The sequence below is a fragment of the Protopterus annectens genome, chromosome 1.part0 (assembly GCF_019279795.1).
Source record: "Protopterus annectens isolate FY-2018-M chromosome 1.part0, PAN1.0, whole genome shotgun sequence".
In the NCBI taxonomy this organism is placed as follows: domain Eukaryota; kingdom Metazoa; phylum Chordata; order Ceratodontiformes; family Protopteridae; genus Protopterus; species Protopterus annectens.
In genome coordinates this window covers 1,256,148,028-1,256,173,953 of record NC_056725.1, presented here as the reverse complement: position 1 = coordinate 1,256,173,953, position 25,926 = coordinate 1,256,148,028, and the positions used below count along the sequence as shown (strand labels likewise).

The 25,926-nt window shown below is 40.5% G+C and overlaps 1 protein-coding gene across 2 annotated transcripts in view; it reads right to left on the bottom strand.

Annotated features, from left to right (window-relative positions):
- Nucleotides 1-615: 615 nt before the first annotated feature.
- Nucleotides 616-25,926, bottom strand: part of PRSS35 (serine protease 35) — a 130,242-nt gene continuing 104,931 nt past the window's right edge. For both annotated transcript variants that reach the window (XM_044066016.1, XM_044066024.1), the window contains one exon: nucleotides 616-8,851. In XM_044066016.1, the coding sequence (XP_043921951.1) occupies nucleotides 7,678-8,851 (1,174 nt within the window). In that variant the 3' untranslated portion in view covers nucleotides 616-7,677. The remainder of the gene's footprint in view (nucleotides 8,852-25,926) is intronic.

Sequence of the window (25,926 nt, the reverse complement as noted above, 5' to 3'; positions counted from 1 at the left end):
ATGCCTTATGGATATTTCTTACTGGAAGTGCACTAGGCAGAGTCCATTGGTTGGAGGCTCCAGGGCAGACCTAGGACAGATTGGAATTATTGTATCTCTCCCCTTACATAGGATTGCAGGCAGGACCCATAAGTTTTGATAGTCACTGTTTCACTGTCAGCTTGAAACTTGGCGATTACTGCTCTGAATGTTGATTACTAATGTATTGAACTTCACCAATGGCTCCTGCTGAGATTTCTCTACACCAAAGCTGTACAAGTACTTAACATTTACAGGAGCAGAACTAGTGTGAGTGCTTTGTTTTCCTGTTTTTGTGACAAATTAAAAACATTAAAATCTTCTGCCACAAATATACAATAAATAGTTTTAATGACTCAAAAGGTTGTAACAGCATTTCATATGTTCTGAGAGGTGGGTTACTATAGGTGGCCCAGGAATATTACGTATTTATAACATGAAAAATTGACACAGAGCATAGCATTCCACATGAATGTTGCACAACTATTGAATAAGCATTGTCATTACTTGTCTACTGTTAGAATAATGACCCACAAAAAATCCTTCAGAAGTCAAACTTTGTTTTTAAGCTGAAAGACAAAATAATCACTTGGAAAATAAAAGTGCCACATTTTATATTTTAAATTATTCACAACACAATTAACTGACATCCTTTTTTCAGATACCTACATAAAGTACAACATACAATGTATTTCAAACATGAACATCATGCTTTCGCTTAGAAAGTAGATATGATAATACAAAAATGTCAACAGTATTTCTGTTTTAGCTGTCTTGTTGTGAACATTTTATTCAGGTACCTCAGAATTTTCTGCAAAGCTTACTGCTGACATCTATATGTGCTACTCAGTCCAATGTTTATGAAAAAAATTACACCGTAATTAAAGAATGAATTACTAGAACATTTTTGAAACAAATCCTACCCTGTCAATAATATGCTACAAAACATTTGTTTTATTCATACAGTTAACATTTTAAGATTAAATTAGCACCCTGAACATCACTTATTATTATAAGTTGAGATGACATTGTGCACAGAGTTCAAAACGTACAAATGACTCTGGGAAAATCTTTGAAACAGCACATTGTATTTGGCTGTAGATCACCTTCCCTTTCATGGCTTTTACGTTCTCTTGATCCTAGACTAATATCTGCAGTTTGCGTACATGAAATCCAAAGGTGAATGATAAGGCTGTTTCAAGAACTGTTCATTTGTAGCATCAGGTGGTGCATCTGACACCTGTCTATTACGAAACATCCTTTTAGCCAAATATTTTTCATACCAGGGACTAATTTACAAAACTTACAAGTTTAGGGAGCCCATTAATGCAACTACTAAAATATTTATCACTCTGCATAAAATAATTTGTAATACAAATTCTACATAGTGCAGCATATATGAGGTATCTTGACGATTCATAAATAGTGCCTGAAAACTTCATTCTAAATGTCGAGCTAAGACATGTATAGGGTCCAGGTTTGTTTATTTTTGTTTTTTATTTAACCCAAGGGCCAGAAAATATTTAAAGTGCTTTCAATTTAGGATATTTAAAAGTGTTTTCTAGTAATTCAAAAATATTTAACATCAATAAATCTATCTCTTAAGATGCCAAAAATTCTCTAGCTAAACTAAACAAGGAACTCCAGACCCCGATCAAATGAACCAAAGCAAGATATGAGGTAAAAATAGCCATGCAGGTAAAGGATAACCACAAGCCCTTCTTTAATGTTTTTTTAATGTCAGAAATAATGCCTAGCACTGTGCAGAGTTAATAGTACATGATAGCACATACTCACATTCAGAGAAGTACAGAAATTTAGCTCAAACATCACCCCAGTCTCTTCCAGTATTTCCAGATCGCTTATCCATACATACTCACTGCACTCAATTATCCCAAGAACAAGATCTCAAGGCACTGTCTAAGGCCAAGAACACTATGTCTGTTGAGCCAGATAACATACCAGGCTGCCTACAGATCAGCCTGAAACATGGCTTGTTTAATCCCTTAAATAAGCTATTTAATATTAGTCTCAAAACAGGTGTTGGACCAGAAGAATGGAGAACAGTCATTTCCTTGTGCAAAAGTGAGGCTTTAAAGGACCTGAGTAATTATATATCCATAATCCTGACCAGTCTTATCCATTAGACTATCGGAAAGATCATTATGCAATTAATATACGAGGATCAAGGTAACCTACAGACTTGACCCAACTCAGTTTAGATTTATCAAGGGCATATCCTGCCTACTTAATCTAGTTGACTTCTTCAAAAAAAGGTTACTCATGCAATGGATGAGGGCAAAACAGTACACAGTGCATATCTAGACCCTGCACAAGCATTTTACACCATCCCATACTCGGGTATTATAGAAAAACTCTCCCAGCTAAATGTCAATCCCTATGTAAGTTGGTGGGATAGCACATTGGGTCACAAATAGAACCCAGGAAGTTTGGGTAGATGGCTATACCTTCTACAAAAGACTTCACTCCTTGGGACAGTACTCTTTGGCATTTATTTTTCACAGGTCAAAGCTAATTTTAAGGATTTGTGCCTGACCAAGTTTACAGATGACTGCAAACTTGGTGCCCTCATAAACTCCCCAGAAGACATCAAGATCCTCTAAGAGAGAGTGTTCCAAACAAATAGCTGGTGTTGAAAACATGGACTAAAATTAAATGCAAAGAATTGTATAATTGAAGCCTTTGGCAAGCAGACTACACCCTCCTGAAAAATAATTCCAAGTTAGGGATCTGGAAAACTATGTTGACAATGAACACCACATATCCACTGCTGTAAGGACCTTTTACATTGCACTGCTTATATCCAAAGGTATTGTGTCCAGATCCAAGGATGCCAAAGTACTCAACACTTGTTAGGCTGATCATTGAGCATAATGTCCCTTTCTGTATACACCTGTACAAACACTTGTACCAACTGGAACAACCACAATTATTTTGCATTAAAAATATCAAGGGCCTAAATCATAAAAACTATGCAGACCATCTAAAAGCCTTATCCCCCTCCTCAGTATCACACATGCTACTGAGAGGCAACCTCTGCCATCAGACCTATTACACATTCTCAATTATAGCATAAATACCTGCTCTAGGGATCTCAATCTCTTTTGCAAAATAAATAGAATATGTCGGAGGGCTAGGTTTGTATCATAGAGAATACCACTTCTATGGAACTGTCTTCCACGCCACATAAAATAAAGTACTTCTCTTTAAATATAATTTGGACAGATGATGGGTTACTGCAAATTCACCCTAGTTTAGCACCCCTGTCTTCTATATATATGGAAAGCATGTACATGCCTCACATATCATTATTTGGCCTACCTCTGGGTTATTTGTATGCAAAATATAAGGGTCAAAAACTGCCATGGGAATGTACGGCTAAGCTTCTTATGATTCTCACAGAAACCCACCTAATAAGTACCTATAAACCTAATAAGGGTTTCATTAGTACTGTGTGGTCAATGGACTCCTTTTACATGTCCTTTTAAGGCTATAAAGCACACCCTGGATCTTACTGCATGCATATCTCAAACTACAGTCATTTCTTAAATGGATTTGTTAAATCACAGGAAACAAACAATGCAGTTAGCTTTAGAAAGGTTTATCAATAGAAATACAAATCCAGATTATGAATTTCATCTTATCTGTTTGTGTTAATACTTTAGGTGCTTTAATTAAGACAAAATTTGGACCTGTAAAAGTGTCTGCTGCAGTTGTTTACCTACAGTTTAGTTTTGCATCCTCTGTTAAGACAAGATATCTGGAGGCTAAAAGTGACACTGCAATTTCTAAAAAAAAAATTCTAGGGCAAATGGAGTACAAGAAGGCAAGCTGTCAGTCAGTTTAAATAGAAAAGAAGAACAAAAGACCCCATATTCAACAGTCTTGTCAATGGTGAAAGCCAGCTGTTTTTGGAATCTTATGGATCAATATTTTAATATCAATTTATATTAATAAATCTGGAGTGCACAGTGTAGATTTCTTCATTTCCATATTATTGCTTGTCATCAAATGTAAGCAGATCACTAAACAGCAAAACAAAATAATGTGCAAAAATGTATGAAAGAAGAGAAATATATGAAAGTAATCAGTTTCAAAGGTTTACCCAGAGAAATTGGTTCATTTTAAGTGCACACATCAATAAAGCACCATTATTTCATTGATTAATAAACAGAAAGATAAGAAGTGAAACCTGTATGCAATACCATTTTGTGTCCCTATCCAATGATTTGTTGACAAAATTAAGAGATAATTTCAGCTCAGTCAACAACAGCTATCTTTCCTTGTCTCACACTAAGCCTTGAAGGGTAAAGATGGCCTGAAGAGCCTGAACCATATATATCTAGAGGTCATTATTTTACTCTAAACAATTACTTCAGTGACAAAAATGCATTAACATGTATTATCATTACTTGTAGTGCTACTGATAATGTCCAGTATCAAAACAGCACAGGCCTTTGACTTGAGAGAGACAAAAGATGAAGTAAATTATGGTGCCACTGCTGTAAGCCATATATGATTACCTGCACCTTACTACTTATGAGAGATTTCTGTAGTTTAGTTTAGAATAACCATACTAAACAAAAACCATAGTACTTTAGCCCCACAGAGAAGCTGGTCTGATTTCTCATCTTGTTCTTTGTATGTCACCATTCAATGATAACCGCAGTCTCTTACATGTTACATATCCGTACCATCTCTGTTATTAGTCATGTGCAAACATGTAAACACCAAAACACATATACGCCTATGCAGACACACTCTTGTACAAAAGTACATGCGCATGCATGACAGGGTAGCTAGTATAGTGTTTACATACTCACAAGCTTGTGTAAATACAGTTCTGAAGGGTACAGATTGGATGAGAGACTTGTAAGACTTAAAATGCATTCTTTTCATTTTGTTCATCTGCAGAGAAGGCAAAACAAAACTCCCACCTCGTAACATTTTGGTTATACTGACAAACGTGGGTAAAATGACTGTTGCTGTTTTATGAGGCTTTTCATTTTTTGTCTGGATTAATATGAAATGAAATGATTCAGTCAATGCTGAAGTGATTCAAGTGATACTTTTCAGTAAGCTTTTGGTAACACTGTAAAATGAAAGAAAACAGTACAATTTTGCCTTATTTGATATACAAAAACAACTTGGAAAGAAACGCTGCTCATGCCTGAAAAATGAAACATTAAGTAATTTAGGCACAGTGCTTGATTTTTGCCTTTAGTGTTAACCTTGTTCTATTATATTTCTGTTTAAAAATGTCAGAACTATTCCCATGCATGGAAATTGTTAAACCACAACAAATGGCACCCAAAGATTCCACATCACTGTCTACGTTAGGTAGTAGCACTAGGCCCATTAATGTACAAAATAAAATGTTCCTTTTTCTGCCCCTAACTTTGATGGGCAGCACAATGACTTTTAATACTGGGGCGCAGAGAAATAGCCTGTCGTATTGCATTTTACCCAGGATTCTTAACGTAGAAAATGAAAAGAAGGATTTGTGGAGGCAGAGAAATGTTCCTTCATCTGTGACATTTATGCACGAATAAATTCAGATTTCTTTATTTTTTACTTTCATTTGTTTACTTGGGTGTGGTATTCAGACACTCAAGATTACATTTTCAGTATGCTGGAGAAGAAGCAAGAGAATGTTGGTAAACTCAGTGATGGTTACAAAATGAACCATTCAGTAAATACGAGGTTATATAAACTCAAGACTTTAATAGTCACAGCTCGGTTGTCTGAATGCTGTACATAAACAATAATTACAAGGCTGTTTCACTGTTTATATTAATTAAAATGCGACTAACTTTACCCAAATACATGCAAAGACGCAGGTTTTTAAAGTAAAAAAAAATCCATGTACCAGCTTCATTTTTATTCTTTGAAATTGGGAGCCTAAATGTGTTTAATAGCTGTGCCAGAAGTGGAACAGATGTGATTTGAAAGCACAGTGTGGTATGCCAGCATTCCTTCTTTCAATGTTCTGCTTGTGGTTTATTCATGTTCCTATCTGGTTAGAAATGCTCACCACAAGCTAAAGCAGTGCTGAGAGGAACACAATGCGACAACTGTTGGTAGCATAACAGTTGATATTTTTCTAGGGCCACTGACTGTAAGACTCTTAAAAAGCCATCTCTGACCTATAATTACCAGAAGTCACAGTTGATTATAATGACTATTATTGGTGTCAGCTATACAGCAAGGCAATGCCTGAATTATATCATGGCTGAAATGTTTAAATGGGAGGTTTCTGCAGCACACACTTCCATTTCTGTCTGTATGACTTAGTCAAGCAGTGAACCTACTGCCTGACTTACTCCCAAGACCATGAAATTACACTTTTGAGCAGGGTTTCATGCTTCTTTCAGCATTTGAAACAGCAGTTAAAAGACAAAAGTAAAATAATAATAAAATAATAGTATTGTGAAAATTCAGTAAATCAGTACTTATCACAAATTCACCTGTCCTTTCTGCACTAGGTTTCAAGTCTCAGGAAAGTTTTCCATTGCTGATGTTTTTAATGTCTATTCATAAGCCATTTTTGACACATAACCAGATCCTGCCCTCTTACAATGGTGGACAGTAAAACAAATTGTGCCTCCCCTCTGGTTAGTTATGATGGATACAGCTCAGTTGGGGCTCCAGAATGTACCACATACCCTCTATAACCCCAGATTTACCTGAGAAAGGAAGTCCTATGCCTGACTGGATATTTAGTACTGTGAATCCAGAAGGTTAAAGATAGACAGATAAGTCAAGAAACAAAGTTGCTATCTCCTTCCAGACTGCAAGGGAAACTTAATAAGTCTCAGCCACCTATGCAAAGTTGAAATGTTCTGGACTGTTACCTATGGAGAAAGGAATTATGTTTCAGCACTGAGCATGTGTAATGTCCAGCACATACAGTAAATGAATACAGTACTGAATAGCACTTAGCTTTGTTAATCATATACCATAAAAAGGGAGCAACAAAAGCCTCTTAAACTGTTCCACTCAAAATAGGGTACTGTCTTTCTACATCTGCTGACAATAGGATGTGATATTATGTTGATGGCATATCCAAAATTTGATAACACCAGGACATAGTAATCTGTTCACAATGTGCCTAACATTGCCTTAGAGGAGCTTTACTAAGATCAATAAACCTTTTCTGTTTTTAATATAACTCTTAGGCAAATCTTCAGTAAGCTAAAACTGGTTCTTTTTCCCTTATGCGGATCTTTAGTTTGCCTTTATATCAATGAACACTTGCATTTGTCCACAACAAGTGAGCAATAAATAATGATGCCAAGTTAGACTGTGACTGTATTAAAGAAACTTTACACCTTGTTGCATTCTGAGAAATGGCCTAACCCCAGTATTTTTAAATGTGATGCTAAGCATTTATTCCCTTCTGAACAGTTCCATTCCCTTCCTTTCTTTCATCTTCTGCAGATATCTGCCCCACTCCCCCACTGCCCCACTCCCCCACTAGTTACAATTGATATTTAATTACAGGTTTCACTCTTGGTAGCAAATTTCAGAACTGGTTGGTTGCAGCCAACATATGCTCACACATACTGTTCTGCTATTTAGCAGAAGCACAGACTCGCAATGCATTGTAGGTGCTGTCAAAGTCTCAAAGGGCTCTTGTCAGCCAACTTGGCAATCAGCATAGTTCCCCCGTATCCAGAAGCAAATCTGTGCATATTTCAGTGGTGTGATTCGTACACCAACATTGTAATCCTGCTGCACACCACTGACATTAACCCACTGGTGACCTGAGAAGACACCAATGATTTTTCGTTTCCACTTCTTTTCTCCAGGTTCCTTAAGGCGAATGTACATTCCTGAGCCACTGGAACCAGCCTGAGCATCACAGTGCTGGTATACAAGGTCACTTGATTCATCAGATATGCTGCAAAAACGATAGACAATCAGGCCTGGTCGGTCATCATCAAAACTTGAAAAATGTATCCTGCCAGATGGCATTTTTTTGAATGGAGGACTGATTCCCAGTTCCATATGTTTCTGTTTTTGAGATCGTTTCAGTTCCAGGATAGCATAGTCATAGTCCACTCCAACATTGTCAGTCAGCCCTTTAAACCATCCCTTTGGGATCTGAGTGTGTTTTACCCTTGTCCACTGGAAGCTTGGCTTGGGATCTACATCTCTCTTTGGTCTTTTGGATCTTTTTCCTTTTCCTTTGCGCTTTTTATTGCTACGTTTTGTTCTCAGTTTCATCACACCCACTCTCAGCTTCTTTGCACTCTTGAGGTAATCATTGCCATCATGAATGCAGTGAGCAGCTGTAAGGACATGCTTTGGTGAAACAAGAATTCCAGTGCAACCAGTAGAGATCCTCACTGCCGTATTGAAAGGAAATTTGGTAATGAACTGTTTATCAGAGATGCTGAATCTACTGTCTAAGCCGTAGACCTGCCTTTTTCTTCTAGAATGCACAGTGTTTGTTGTCAGTTCATATTCTGTTTGTATGTCCACTCCCCTCACCAACACTTCTGTCAGTGTTCGTGTTCCATTCTCATACATAGTCTCATAAGAAAAGTTCTCTTCCAGATCGGTCAGGGTTGGCATTGGCATGCTTCTCTGGCATTCTATGCCGCAAGTCCCATTTAGCTCATCGATGGCCTCTGCACTGAATTTGGGGTTCTCAAGAGACAAAGTTCTTTTGCTAACAACCAGTGGTACTTTTTTTATGTGCCATATGTAATCATCAATCTGTAAAGTCCCTGAAATGACACTTAAAATGGACATGGACAGCAGCAACAGCAGAGGTACATGTGCCATTGTGACACTGGATCTTTTTCTAGGAAGAAACAAAATACAAAACATGAGAGTCAAGACATTTCTCTCTGTCACTACAAGTCTCACATCAATATCCTGACATCATTTAGAAATTATTGCAATGAACATCCATGAAAAAAACTTTGTTTTGTTCATTTAAACTGCCACTATTGCTAACAGTCTAACTCTTAGCAATTATGAAAATAGTTCAGATTGTTATCATTACTAGTTGTATTAAGTCACATTTCTACTGACTAGTATGCATTTTTCTTTATATTTTATTATTGAGATGAGAAGTCAAGTAATTATAATGTAATGCTCACATCTGTTTTAGCAGATAAACGTCTTAAACAACATTTCCTACACTATCTTTTCTTTCCATTTTTAGTATCACTATATCTCCTCTTCTAGTTCTGACAAGAGCTCTGTCAAAGACGGTATTGTGACAAATCCTGCTTGAATTATGCATGGTAAACTATGTTCAAAAAAAGATGGGGTTGACATGTTAATTAGGTCTGTACATGAATGAAAAGATGTTAAGCTAGATAAATCAAAAAGCAAAACTCGAAAGTTTAATCAGAGTAATAAGCACCAACAGGAATGTTAAAATATGGAAGTAAAGTGCAAAGCTTTATACTTTGTTTTATTGAACTGCATGCTGGCACTGCTACAATGAATATGTATTTATGTTGTAGGACTATCAATTACAAGTGTGATTGGTTTGTGGGTCAGGAGATCCCCTAGAGACAGCTAAAAGAAAACTGTCAGTTTATCACAGCCTCTTTGCCAAATACTTGGTTCACTAAAAATGGGCAAAGCAATGACACTCCCAGACCACAGAATCCTTTATAAACGCATTCTATGAACACCTTCAGGAATGCATGGATCATACAATCCCAAATAAAACCAAGTCCCAATCCTCCAAAGGCAGATGACCTGTCTGGTGGACCCCAGCCATAAACAAACTATACAATAGAAGGAGGAAGCTACTACATGGTAGAGCAAAATCCCAAAAAGGGAAGGCATCTCTGATCAATGTTAGCAAAAAACTACGGGCACTCATAAAATCGTCTAAGGCCAGCTTCGAGAGAAAAATTGCACAGGACACTAAGGATAATCACAAGGCTTTCTTTAGTTATGTTAGGAACCTGGGTGGGAATTCCCAGATATGCTCAGAATTGGTCCAAAATGACAAAAAATACACCGAACCCACAGACATTGCCAACATCCTAGCTGACAGGTTCAGTGCAAACTCCCCACCAAAAGGGCAAATATCTATCTCAGCAGAGTGCTGCCCCCCTGACATCTCAGATGCTCAGGTAAGAGCCGCCCTCTCCAAAGCAAAAAACACAGCATCAATGGGACCAGACGGTGTCCCGGGCTGCGTCCTACATGAACTCCAAGAAGAGCTAAACCCAAACATAAAACTACTGTTCAATCTCAGCCTTATCACAGGATATGTACCCAAAGAGTGACGTACAGCAACAGTGGTCCCTCTCCACAAAGGTGGTGCCTCAACAGATCCTGGAAACTATCGCCCCATAAGCCTGACTAGCTTGGTCTGCAAAGCTATGGAAAGGATCATCATGGACCTCATAAAAAGAGATATTGGGGACCTACAGACACTGGATCCTACCCAGTTTGACTTTGTTAAGGGCAGATCCTGCCTCTTAAACCTGGTTGATTTCTTTGAAACAGTTACCAAGGCCATTGGTGAGGGAAAGGTGGTCCACACAGCCTACCTGGACCTCGCAAAAGCCTTCGATACAATACCCCACTCGGGCATTATAGATAAGCTCACCAGCTTAAATATAAACCTCTATGTCACTAGATGGGTTGCAAACTGGCTCAAGGACAGAACCCACATGGTTAGAATTGCTGGAGCCATGTCAGACTCCAAACCAGTTACAAGCGGCATCCCACAAGGCTCAGTCTTGGGACCTCTCCTGTTCGGCATATATTTCTCGGAGGTACAGGCCAACACGGAAGGACTGTGGCTGACCAAGTTCGCAGATGACTGCAAACTGGGCGCTATAATCGACTCTCCAGCCGACACATGCATCCTCCAAAAGGGCCTCATAGAAACAGACAACTGGTGCCAGAGCCATGGCCTCAAGCTAAATGCCAAGAAGTGTATAGTCATCCCCTTTGGCAAAAACAAAGTGCCCACAAATTACCACATAGGTGGTAATCCATTAAACGGAAGAAGTAATTAGGACCTGGGGACCCAAGTTGATAGCAATCTCTCATTTGACAACCACGTGGCCAAAGTGGTTAGAAAAACATTTTATATAGCCCACCTAATCATGAAGGGATTCACATCTAGATCAGGGGAGGTCATCGTGCCTCTTTACTCATCCCTCATCAGGCCCATAATTGAGTACAATGCCCCTTTTGGGATGTACCTTACCAGACACCTGCAGCAACTGGAAAGACCCCAGAAGTACCTCACCAAGAGGATCAAAGGGCTCAAACAGATGCCATATGCTGCCCGGTTAAAGAAACTCCAGCTCTATTCAGTGGCATACTGCCTGCTCAGAGGCGATCTGTGCCTGACGTATAAAGCCATGTCCAACCCGGAATTAATGGACATGCTGCACCTCAGAAAATCCAAATCCCATCGAGCTACGCACTCGAGAGACTTGAACCTCAGCACTGAAATAAATAGGACATGCTGGAGGGACAGATTCATAACCCAGAGGCTCCCTTCACTCTGGAATAAAATCCCAGTCCAGGTTAGGCAGAGTCCCTCATTGACTCTCTTCAAGAGGAATCTTGATGAGTGGATGGGAGATAGTAGGTTTACCCTAGGTATCACTTCTGTGTCACTGTTAGACAGAGGCACAGTATGCTAACCTCGAAAAAGATCATAGCAAAATTAATTTAAAATGGGTGGCGAAAGCCAAACACACTCTGGCTAGGCTTATAAATGCCCTAGGGCAGATAGCCTAGTATGAACCTATGAACCTATGAACCTTCTACACCTCTCCATGTAAATATAATCAGCTCTGTGGTCAAAGCATCTGGAGGCACTAAGACAGGGCCATGCCACAGAAGGACAATTCCCTAACTGATACATGTTGGAGAAACAGCTCAGTAGTCTGAGACTCTGGTAGGTATGGATGGGCATGACCATCCAGGGGGAGGGAGTTTGTTGAAGAAGCTCCCTGAGCGGAGGCGTGGCCCAGGGATGGTAGCCTCAGATGTTGTCAATGAATGTAAGAGTGGGGAGAGGGGAAACAAGGGTAGGTCATAATATAACCCTACTCAGCAGTAAAAGCAATTACTGGACCTGCTCCCCAGGGCACCCTTTAAGATCCATGCTAGTCCCAGCTTACTTGGAGAAGTCTGGGAGATGAAATAGGAGCAGGTAGATCTGGCTATGATATGGAGACACTAAGAGGACTAGAATGGATGAAGCAGGGTTGGGAAAAAAGTACCAGGAGACACTGACTCTAGCAAAACTACTGTTAGAATGCAGAACAGTTCAACTAAATTTGATCCCTGTCAACACCCTTCATTACCCCTCTGAGATGTTGACATTATCTCACTCTACCCCTAGGACATTGAATCATGTGCCCACTATCTAACAAAGAGATATTACATCATATTCAGATAATCAGTGCTCTTACATTCATGTTGCACCTATTTGCATCTACGTTTCTTTTTTTAAATACATTACTTTCTTGTAAAACCCCTAAGGTACAATGACAGTTTTGTCATTTGGTCCTTTCCTGTGGAATGTATTAACTAATCTTTCTATTTTATCTCTGTTTCTCACATAACATGATTTCCACTGCAGGTGTTGTGTCACTGAGCTACGTTTTTATTCAGAATTTCTTTCTTGTCTACAGCACTCTGGAAATAGAGAGAGAGTGTATGTTCAAAAAATAAGAAGAGAGCTATTTACGATTACCAAATGATGTCACACTGAATGTCATAATACTGAATATGCAATGCTGAAATGGCAGAATGTTGAAACATTAAAATGTAAAAAATCAAAATAACTCAAAACCAAAGAATGGCTCACACAGTATCCAACTACTCAACCAAGAAAATCAGGGCGTGAAATGTGGAGTTTAGAAACCAAACTGGTTTATTCAAAATAACCAATGGCCAAGCACTTTTGTCCTTGTAAAGATGTTAGGACGTCATGAGAATCAGGAAATAGAACAAGTCACATGACTTATAAAGACCAACAAATCACATGATAAACACCAATAAAAACTTAAAGCACTAGTACCCCAGTTAATTAAAAACTTTAAATATAGGAGCATAAATGAATATACATAGCTATGAAGCCTTAAAAAGTATTGCAAAAATTCTAAAAATATTGTAGAAGTTCTAAAAAATAAAATAAGATAAAAAGTAATGGTTAATAAACAAGAGTAGTGCAAGTCTGCCCTTATTCCCAAAGATTTGCTCTCAGTGTTAAGTGATTTTTTCAGTGCAAGGCCTATCTATAAACAAGCTTGCAGAGGGGGCCATATTCCAAAACACCTGCTCTCAGCCTGTTCTCAGTGTAAGTGGTCACTTACACTGACAGCAAGTCTTTTAGAATCAGGCCCTATGTGTTCAGCATTATGACTTTTGATACACTATCATTCACTAAGTTGTTAGGGACTCTTACAAGGTGTGTCTGTCTAAAACTTGTATTTAAGCAAACATCTGCCCCGGGATTCATGAACAGTCTGTGCAAGAACAGTACTTACTATTCTTGCATGGACTGTTCTGTGTAGGTGTAGAGCAGTAGTGCACCCTACATATTAATGAGGGCGCGCTGCTGTATTCTTACACAGACACGATCCGTGTATGAGTGCAGGGGGCATATATAAGTACTGCACGGACACTTAAACATGCCCCCTGCACTCAGAAAGTGCCATACGGCACTTTAAAACAAGGAAGTAGCATAATATTAGAGCTTGGCTCTAATATTATGCATTATTTCAGTGTCTGTGGACACTGAAATGTAAAACAGAGCATTTCATTGTTCACAGACTCTGAGATACGAAAAAAAATATTTATACAATGTATAAAAAAGCTGCCCACACAGTACATGACTTTCCCCAGAATGGCCAGACCTCTGCCCCACATGCCTGCAACCTCCTGATAAATATATCTTATAATTTAATATTTCTGTATATTTTTTTAACAATAAAAAAGAAAGTTTAACCAAAGTGCAGCAGGTTTGCGTGCAGTGGAGAATTGCTCAGTCCAGCTTAAATTCTTTTTGAGTGTCAAATACAAATGTGAAGGAGTGATCTTTATTACTGATGCAGAATAGTAGTTAGAGCTCCAGTTTAGTGTGCAAGAGATGCACAGTTCAAATCTCACAACAGACTAATGCATTCTATGTGTAGAAGCAGTTGTAAATTAATTTTTATGAATTGGAATGATATTGTAATTCATATGTAGCATGTATGGTAGTGTAGGGCAGCCAAAATGCTATTGTGATGTCATAAACTGACTTATGGAAATGTAAATAATTTATTTATTTATTTTTTTTAAATAATTGTTTGCGGCCAGTTAAGTGTGCTGCAGCTCTGCTGAAACTAGTTAAGGGTTGCTTAACCATGAACATTTTAAGCAATCCTTAGCAACTGTAAGCTGTGTTTAGCTAATTTAAGCATTGCTAAGTGGACGTAAGAGAACGTAAGTGAAGCTAAGTGAATGTAGGCAGACATAGGCATCGCTTAGCTTTGGTTAGGTCCATGCAAACCTGCTTAAAGCTGCTTACAACTGCTTTAATCACTGTGTCATCCACAGAGTGTTCTGCCTAGCAACAAAATAACTGGTGCTGTCAAGGCTTGAACCCAAGGCTTATTATACTATAGTCAAACAACATACCACCAGGCCATCTGGGATATGGAAAACTGCTAGTGTTTATCACATATATTCTGCAATGCATTCATGAAACAGTACAGAAACATTCTGTAGAATTAAAGTCAGTTTTTTTATATGTACAAATACGCATGTATATATGTATGGAAATGCATATACATGGAGAAATATATCAATAATATAAATACAGATATACATATAAAATATATACATATCTATATATAAATAATGATATATGATGTAAAAAAGTTAAATAACATATATAAATATAGCAATATAGAAAAAAATATATATATATATATTATATATATATAAATAAAAAGCAATACAAAAAAAAAAAAATATATATATATATATATATATATATATATATATATGTATGTATATAGGCTCATAACATTTACTGGACTCATACCTCAGAACCATACCTGTAACACTCATACTGCAACACATCTGGCCAAAGGCTGTCCAAATGAGGGGACAATGGCTGAAAACTAGGGAATCATTTTAATCATTGCACTGAAAAATGTACAATGTTGCCAGAGTGACAGGGTTACTTTCAGCATACATGTTCAGAAGGATTTCACTACTCAAAATGAAATGTTATGTCACCAGCTACTGTCAGACACCCTCAGATCATCACAGTGACTGACCAGAGAAATAAAAGAATGAATCTGTGGAACATACCACAAATATGACCAATAAACCTAGACTGTCTGAAACAATCTTGCCAGTTGAGAGGTAGGCTCAGAACCCCTTACTGCAACCAATCTAGACCAAGCCTGACAAAGTGGGGGAAGAAAGCCATGAAAATAGGGACATATATGAACTACTGGAGTAGATAAGCTGGCACAGTTGCTGCAGTAACACCCTCATGTCTGTCCTAACATATAGTTACTGAAATAGCACAAGTCCAACAGTAAATTACTTCACAGTACTTAACGACTGTAATCCACACATCATCCCACTGATGTGTCAGAAATACACAACACTTGTGGGGACCAGGCAACAGTGCATCCTATCAATATTTGGACATAACATCACATTATGGAAATGACAACCAGCTCCTAAGCATGTCACCAAGCACTGTCCACAGTACAGGCAGGTTGACACAACAGTAACCAAAATCCAGTATGGGGAATTACACTTTTATGTGAAAATATACCAGGCACTACAGGGATGTAACAGCACTGCAAAACAGACACCATTGTGAACGTGCATACCCAGAACCAATTCCAACACAGGCACAGTGACATAATGTGAAAACAAATGAACAGTACAGTATAAGGACTTTCTGAACAGAAATATCCCAACATGTTTGCCTCTCACACACTACCCCTACATATACTGGCCCAAGTCACACTGTAGTATTTTTGCTGACTGTGGTATGGGACATGTCTCAGTCTGCCTCTACAAACATATACAGCTGGGAAACCACCACAGATTGGAGCAGCATGCACAGGAAGACAGAAAAGGAGACCTAAGGCATACATGTACCACCTTCCCTACACAGGCCAGATAACATTGACACACTACACTGCTATACAATCCTGACAGTCTGTCAACAATTGGCATACATACACAGATATGTAAACTGGTCAGAGTCCCACACAATGTACATGCTTTGTCATCATATATCAGGCCTGTTACACATTACACGTCTGGCAGTCTGATACATCACTAGGATGGTATCAGGAATGAAGCCACTAAATAATTATATACCCCACCTATCACCATCTTACTGCATGACATCGGAAAGCCTGACATACATGAGAGACAGAGGCCCACAAATAGGGGCATATATGAAATATTTCTGTTATAAACTGACACAGTTGCTGGTGTAACAGGGTTTGTTGAAACGTATATTTTCTAAGGGATATAAAGTGAGAAACACAAATGGATGATAGAAGTTACTGACTGCAATCCCCACAGTATGGTACTGATTTTATCAATAAAAGACATGTCTGACAAACACACTGAACATGATAGTCCAACATCTGGCCATTCTGAAGATTGGCCTACTGTTGAGACTTATGTCAACCACATAACACTGTCAGACTTTAAAATCACACAGAAATGCCATGTCCACAGAACCCTGTTAAACTAGCATCCATACAACTGTATAACAGCAATACTTAATTTGTCCCTATGTGTGGAACATTCTCCCCCAGTTTGTTGGGCTGTCTCACAGTGTACGATGTAACAGGTATTTCAAAGGAACCTCTTTGATGCTGTTGTTCACACACCTACATGAAGTCTTCCTCACAGCAAGGAAAAGGGCCAACTCCCACAAGATATACTAAATTATAGGTGTGTGTTGCCATACTATTGGCTATATGAATAACTCCACAGCTGTTCTGCATGCAATTAGCAAGTGGGGGACACCAATTGGTGCACAGGGCATCAGCTGCTCTTGAGCATTACCTATAAAAGGCAGTGCTGCCTATGCAAACCAGATGGAGAGGGAGAGAGAGAGAGAGAGAGATAGAGATAGAGATAGAGAGAGAGAGAGAGAGATGGAGAGAGAGACAGAGAGAGAGATAAAGAGAAATAGAGAGAGAGATATAGAGAAAAAGAAACAGCATACGTGAGCACTGCAACAGCAGCAAACATAAAATGGGGAAAAATAAGGTATGTCATGTAATGTAATGCAGTAGGGGGTATGTAATAATGGGAAAATAGGGAGTTCAACAAATATGTCTCAACCAGACTTACTATCCTCATATATTACTGAACATTACCTATGGCCATATCAACTGGGTCTGTCTGCAGTGGCATAGATCACAGCTCAGGGCCCTGAGTCATCCCAGGAAAGGATGGCTCACATATGCCAACTACAGGAGTGTGTGTTAACAATACTGACTGTGACAGCACTAGGTCAGATACTGGGATGTTGTAGATATTCAATGTTAATTGTGAATATAGCTTTGATATACTTGCATGTGCCAGAAATGTGAGTATCCTATGCAGGGTATTTACATACTGCAAAAGTGCTGCAGATGTTTGTGTTGAACTGCATGTGATATACTGAGCTAGTACCATTCAAATCTGCAGTGTTATGCACACCAACCATATGTGTGCCTCATATTTGTAGTCATTTACTATTACAGTTGTGTTGTGCCTGTCAACTAATTGGCAACCTATGCAGACTGACATTACAACATATCCTTCCCGTTCCTTTGGCTGTTCCTGTTAGGGGTCTCCACAGTGTTTCATCTGTTTCCTTTTCCTACTGTCCTCTGCATCTTGCTCTAGCACAACAACCACCTGCATGTCCTCTGTCACCACATGCATACACCTTATTGTAGGCCTTCCTCTTCACCTCTTACCTGGCAGCATCATCCTTACCATCCTATTTCCAATATAGTCAGCATCCCTCCTCACCATGAATCCAAATCAACATTATCCCAGTACTCTCTGGCTTTCTCTCCAAACTGTCCAACCTGGGGAGATCCTCTAACATACATATCTGTAATCCTGTCCACCCTTGTCACACCCACTGCAAATCTTACCATGTGTAAGTGTGCCATGTCCAGCTGTGAGTCCTGCTTTTTGTCAATGCCACTGTCTGCAACACATATGACATAGCTGGTTCTATTACTGTGTTGTACATCTTCCCTCTCACTCTTAATGGTACTGGTCTGTCACAAATCATTGCTGATACTCTTCTCCAACCTACCCATCCTGCCTGGACTGTCATCTTCATCTCTCTCCCACACCTGTCATTACTCTGCAGTGTTGATCCCAAGTGTTACAACTCATTCACCTTCGCAAACTGTACTCCCTACGTACTCACCATTCCTCTAACCTCCCTCCCTGTCTCACACATATATCCTGTCATACTTCTGCTGACCATCATCACTCCCCTCTGTAGAGGATATCTCCACCTCTCCAGTGTCTCCTCATCCTGTTCCCTACTGTCACTACAGATCACAATGTCATCTGCATAAATCACAGTTCATAGGTTCATAGGTTGGTACTAGGCTATTGGCCCTAGGGCCTATACAAGCCTAGCAAAAAATTTCCCCAGATATTTCTTCCCACAATATTTACTTCCTTGACCCCTGGGACACTGCAGAGTAATGACAAGTAAACGGTGACTCCTCTCTGATCTTGTCTGTCAGCCTGTCCATCTGCACTGCAAGTCAGAAAGGGCTCAGAGCTGAACCATTATGTACTCCAACCTACACCGTAAACACACCTGTCACTCCCATGGCAGAACCCACCACTGTCACACTACCCTTGTACATCTCCTGTAGCACTCTTACAGATTCCCTCACCACTCCTGACTTCCTCATACAAAACCACAACTCCTCTCTAGACACCCTGTCATATGCATTCTCTAAGTCCACAGAGACACACCGTAACTCCGTCTGACCTACTCTGTACTTCTCAGTCAACAAGCTCAGAGCAAACATTGCATCTGTGCTGCCTTTCTTGGCATGAAACCACACTGCTGATCACCTCCCTTCCTCACCTCCCTTCTTAATATAGCTTCCACTACTCTGTCCCAGACCTTCATGGTGTGAGTGATCAATGTTATCCGTCCACATACACATGCACCATAGGTACAGTCAAACTGCTGCGGACAGGTTTAGGGCAAACATCACAACCTTGGCTCACCATCACTGTAGGTGGATATGCACACCACACACAACCGTCCACTTATCATCAGGGAGTAGGTGCATACTACCTAATCAAAGTCAAGAAAAGCAAGTCCACATGGGACCCGAGAACATACCTGTCTGCATCCTACATGAACACAGGCCTATGATTCCAACTCCATTACACACTGTATGGAAGCAAAGCTGGTGCATCATTGACATCCCATATGCAAGGAACACAGACACTGTCACCCCTCTACAGAAACATGAATGGTGAATCTTGGTTTATGCAATGTACTGCCCCTCATTGAGGGGAACATGACACATCAGGAGCAAGACTGCAATGCAGGTTCATACTGTGCTGAGAGATGACAGGGGTATGATGTGGTTGGAAGTGGTGGCTCCTGATAGTCAATATTGATGTGCTGGTTCTGTGAATAACTCAGTCCAAGTCTGAGGTCCTGTGATGTGTTTCTCTGTTTATGTCTTCTAGGTGGCATGCAGCGTCAACCAGATTTCGACCAGGCAGAGACTGCAACAATAGTCAAAGCAGTCATTGAGCACCATGCCATACTGTTTTCCCAGAGCCAGCAACATCTGCGGGAGTGGACTGCCCTGTGGGATGACATTGCCCACAGAGTTAAAAGCTTAGGCCACCATGGTTGCACATAAAATCAGGTCAGGCATTGTGCAAATTACCTGATCAGTCATGCCTGGCAAAAGGCCGCTGCCATGGCCAGAGGCCGTACAGCTACAGGTGAGGGGTCCATCAACACAGTCCCCACTTACGGCTACTGGGGAGCTCCTTGCCAACCTTGGGGCAGCCCCAACATGACCATCAACACAAGATGTACGAGTCATGGAGGTGGGTGGCACCCAGGAAATAGGCCAAGAGTGTCCAGGTAAGGCTGAAGTGCACATCAATGTAGTAATTTATCAGTCATACTGTCTTCTATAGAGTATCTATATGCATATGTCAGTTCAAACTGCATTTGTGGGTGGGGTTTGGTAATGCACAGAAGTGCACATCTATAGTGAGGGACAACTAATTGGGTAGCATCATAGCTTGTACTGTACCTGTGCAGACACATAACATTCATCTTGTACCACTGCCATATATGAGCTTGCTGACACTATCTCTCCCCCACACCTACATAGATACCTCTGGTCTGCATGAGGGACAGCAGCCTTCAGCTGGTGAGTATGGTATTTCCTTCTTGTGGCTCACCAGTAACACAGGCATGTTAAGGTTATGCATGTGACCATGCACACAACTGTTACTCTCAGCTGTTGTGCAAATATCTGCATGTTCAGTTGTGGTGGGGATAACTGCATTGTATCACAGTGGTCATCACAGGGGCGTATTAGCAGGAGATGTCAAATATCGGTACCATACTTCCCAACCTGTAATTGCATGAAATCCAGAGAAAGACTGACAAAATGTGGGGAGGAAAGACCACATCTAGGCACATTATTTAAAATAAGTGTTATACACTGCATATAAATGGTGTACACACACCCATGATAATGGCGGCCATTTCTGAAATACAAACGTGGCAGCACAATCACACATTTCCACACCCTTGCAACCTGTCATGTGACCTAAAACCTGTATAAATCAGTTGTAACAGAAAAAACTCTGTTAGGGGAACAAGTATGACACATAACAAATGTAGAAGACACTACATGTATATGTGTACACAGTCTGAAAATAATACTGTATTGAAGCAAATGCAGACATTAGTACAGACATACGTGTTGTTGGGTAGACACCTGCTGTCAACTACTGACACTCTGACATTAACACCAAATGATGCTCTGCTGTCCTACCAGGATTATTCTACATGTACTCCATTGCCTGCTACAGCAACAAGCATACTTTGCATACAGCTTACAATGCAGCAAAGGGATCTCCTTTGTGCAAGGGGTCAGGGCAGAATAGGGTACACACACATTCCCACAACAGTGCATATACCATGGAACACAATGCAGACACTCATCAAATGGAGGTGGACATATGGGCCAACAGTGATGTTGCACAGGACTGGACAGCCCTCCAAATGTGTGGGAAAGGCAGGACCCACAGTGGTTATGGAGGCTGACAGGAGTCCTACTGCAACACTAGAGGAGTTGCAGGAATCAGTGGTAAGTACCAGTTGTGTACTACATGTGAGTACAATCTCACATATTCTCCACATGTGTGGCCTATGGTGTAGGCTTGGAAGATGGAAGGCGTCTCACACACTGAACAACAGCCAGATCTGGCAAATGTCTCAGGGAAAATACTTCAGGTTCTCCAACAGCATGTGTGGAAATATGTTATGGTGTAATGACACCAAGGTTGCACTTATTGTCCACTATACCAACAGTTTTGTTTGGCAGAAGAAGGACAATGTGCATCAGCAGGGGAACACCATCCCCATGCTGAAGCATGTTGATGGCAGTGTTCTGCTTTGTGGTTGCTGTTCATTAGCTGGATGTGGGCCTATGGCCAAGGCGGAGGGGATTAGGAACACTTCAACATACCAATAATTTTTGCAACTGAGTCATGTTTCTGCTACAAAGGGATGGATGGAGAACACTTACACATTTCCACACAACACCGACCCATACCATACATCAAAATCCATGAAAGAATGTCTTCAGCAGTGGACAATCAAAGTTTTGGAATGGGCCAGCCACAGTGTACACATACATACATTACCGAATCTCTGTGGTGCCCTGAAGAGGCATGTGCAGACGGGATGCCGTTGCAATCCAACAGAGTCTGAGGCCTTCTACAAGGGCAAGTGTACACATATTGCAAAGTGCAGATGTGCCATGCTCAGACACACCTTCCCAAGCACACTGACTGCTGTTAGGAAATGAGAATGTGCTACAACAATGTATTATCCTAAGGGAGTGCACAGTCATGCAACCAGCCTAATGTACATATTGCAGATTCTACATGTTACCCCTAACCAATGTGTGTGTTCTGCAATTGGATTGCACAGGTCATAGGTAACAGTAAAGTTGGGTGATGTTATCACAGAATGTCTGTGGACTCATGTTATATGTGGCACATAGGTGGCATGTTAACATGGGTGTGTACACATAATATCCACTGTAAGCCTCAGAAGTGGTAAGTGTAACCGGTTATGTTGTAACATATATGTATTTCAGGTTTTGAGGTGTGAGACTCTAAATATGTCACTAAATAGTGACAGCAGAACTCATATCAGCACAGTAAGTTGACAGACACAGGATTTATGAAAGACAGAGCGGAAATATGGGCCACACATGCAGACTTTCTATGCCACTCTGCACAATTGGGAGGTATGTCCTGTAAGAGTTGCCACTGTGCTATACAGGTGAACAGCAGTTATGTGTACATGTCTGCAGTGTGTACTACTAGAATGCCCATCACCTACTAACAATACTCACATATCACAGAGGTGTACAGAAGTTGTAACAGGAAGTGAAAATGGCTGCACTGTATACTGTTGAGAGCATGTACAGGATATGTAGTAGTCTGACTGTGTTGTGAATGTTAGCATTTGCCTATTGTGAGGTCTTTGTAATGCGTGTCTGCCACCTCACCTGTATATATAGAACATTAGAACCCTACCTATTTAGTTACTTCTATTATAGTATTATGCAGTTATTACACATGTGATGGAGCTTGCTGGGCTGCTGACAGTCTGAGGTAGCTTCTAAAGTGAGTGTCGTCACACAGCCTTGTAAACTGAGGAAATGGGTACCATACTGCCCTCCACAGGCCTCAAAATGTTCTTTTCAATACACCTATGCAGAAGATAATCTTCTATCTCTCTCTCTCTCTCTCTCTGTCACATACACACACACACACACACACACACACACACACACACACACACACACACACACACACACACACACACAGTAGTCAGTGCTGGGATTAGAACTCTTATCTATCTAGTTATCTGTACTACATTATTACACAGTTATTACATGCGCCACACAGCTTACTGGATTACTGAGGGATTGAACTGACTTCTAAGATGAGTGTCATCAGAAGGCACTATAGTGTTTAGCAATGGCTGCTGTTGTTCTGTTGGCCGAGGTTTCAAGATACTGTCACCTCCAAACACACACAACATTAGGTGATGTCAGATTGCTTAGGCAATGGGGCTCACTTTCATAGTGGGACATGGCAGTAGCAACACAAGGTGAGCAATTGTCTGCAGCGGGATGACACTCTATGCCATACCTCTCAACCTCTTAGAGCAAGAAATCTGGACAAAGCCATAAATAAAAGTGGGACAAATGCCCAAAAATAGGGACAATTTTTAAATATTATTCTTACAAACTTAGAAAGTTGATAGAGCAACAAATGAATTTTCTGAAGGATATTAAATCTGAAATTGAAATGGCTGTCATATTTTCTAACTTCAGTCTTTAATAATTTACCAATAATTTTCCAGAAAACTACAATTTTATGAAAAACAGATCAAAAATATAAGGCCAAAATATGGACATTCTGCAAAAATCTGTACAGTTGAGAGGTATGCTCTATGCCTTTCAGTGTGTCTGTATCTGTCTATGACTGTGTGTGCATGTGTGTGTGTGTGTGTGTGTGTGTGTGTGTGTGTGTGTGTGTGTGTGTGTGTGTGTGTGTGTGTGTGTGTGTGTGTGTGTGTGTGCATGTGCGTGTGCATGTGTGTGTGTGTGTGTGTGTGTGTGTGTGTGTGTGTGTGTGTGTGTGTGTGTGTGTGTGTGTGTATCCCCCCCTCTCTCTCACTGTTTCTCTCTCTCTCTCTCTCTATATCCACCTGTCTATGCCACTGTATGATTGATATATTTGTATGTGTTGCCCTTAAATATGCATGTGTATCACACTCACCCATTGCAGACCTACGAGATATGGGGCACCTACAGGTAGCTGACAGTATGGCTGTGTGACAAGGGTTGGGAGAGACAGGTCAGCTGTACATAGCTGTCTGTGTGTAGAGACATATAGGCACAATACAGTTGTGGAAGGTGATCTGGGTTTACATACGGACTGTGATTCTCTAAGTGTAGGTGCATGCCCGGTATGACGCTCCATACTGAGTGTAGACATGGGTTGTGATTCTCTGAGTGTAGGAGCATGGCCAGTATGACCCTCCATAGTGAGTGTACACATGGGCTGTGATTTGCCAGCTGTGGGAACATGGCCAGTATGACCCTCCATAGTGAGTCTTCACATGGGCTGTGAAGTGTAGGAGCATACCTTGTATGACCCTCCATAGTGATTGTTCAACTCCATTCCACAGATACTTGGTAGTCCAGTCCAGGGTTTTGTGTGCTACAACCATACCTCCCAAAAGTAAAAAGAACTGCCCTACAGGTGCTGGGTTTGTTTTAGCAGACATGTTTTCTGATATATGTGAGGTCTGACTCTGCAATGTATTCTGTCATTCCCTACTGACAGACATCCCGAGATCATCAAAGTGCTTTACCAGAGGAATACAAGATGTATTATGCACAGAACATTATTATGAACCAAACTAAGCACATTCTTGCCCAATAAGGCCTGTTTACAAGTGTGATTATGGCGACTTGACTGCTGAAGCTTTATAAACAATCCAGCAACTTGGTACTGTGCTGGCAAGGGATCCCCTGCTTGTGTGGTATTCTTTCTACCCGACAGGTGATATCCTGGTGCAGGCATACCTCTGCACATTATATTTCTGGTCAGATGGTCCAGGGCTTTTTTCAGCACTTTCATGCAGTCTACATAGACTTGTGTTATTATGGCAATTTAGTTGTATATACTTGAAGACTGACGTTACAGCCTAATGACAGACATTATTGTATCAAAGTTCCTCCCCTGCAGAGAAGTCCCAGGAATGCAAGACACCTTACACTACCAGCTTCCTCAGTATGTAGGGCAGTATTCAGTACACATGCCTATCATGTTGCATTTGTCCCACTTTCACTTATGACCTTGTCCAGATGTGTTGCTGTCACAGATTTGGGGGTATTTGTGTGGGTACTGATTGCAGTCTACTGTGCAGAAATGTCCATTATATGTGTAGTATAAGCCCGATAGCAATATAACTTACAGTATCAGTGGCAGAGCAGTGAAGAGTAATCTGGTGACTCCTGACACACACACTTGTGTGTGGATTGATAGGTCATTATTACATTAGTAGGGTATGGGCCCTGAGGTCCTTATCACCCACACAGATGAGAGTGTAGGCCATGTTACAACATATCAGCACACAAAGCCCCTGTCCAGCAGGGACACAGAGGAATCAGAGGACTTTAGTGTGTGTTCCTCATACATATCTACAGGCAACACATCAGTAGGGGTATTCAGGCAATTGTGTTGTCATGGCACATGTTATCATGTGGATTATGACAGCCATGGCAATGTGTGCTGTACTGTTCTTTCCCTGCAGACGTATATGATACTGCTTTTCTATGGGGATGTGGGGGGCACCTCTCAACTGTACACATTTGCAGAGACTGTGCTGATATTTGCTTTACATTTTGCTGCCATTTTGCATAATATTGTGCCTTGTCTTGTAGAATACAGGCATATCACTACAGAGAATGAGGTCAGACTGTGTTGGCATACATTTGAATTTCAGACTTCTTGCCCTTCAGAGCCTTACTGCGACTACAGAACCTGCTGTGCTATCATTGT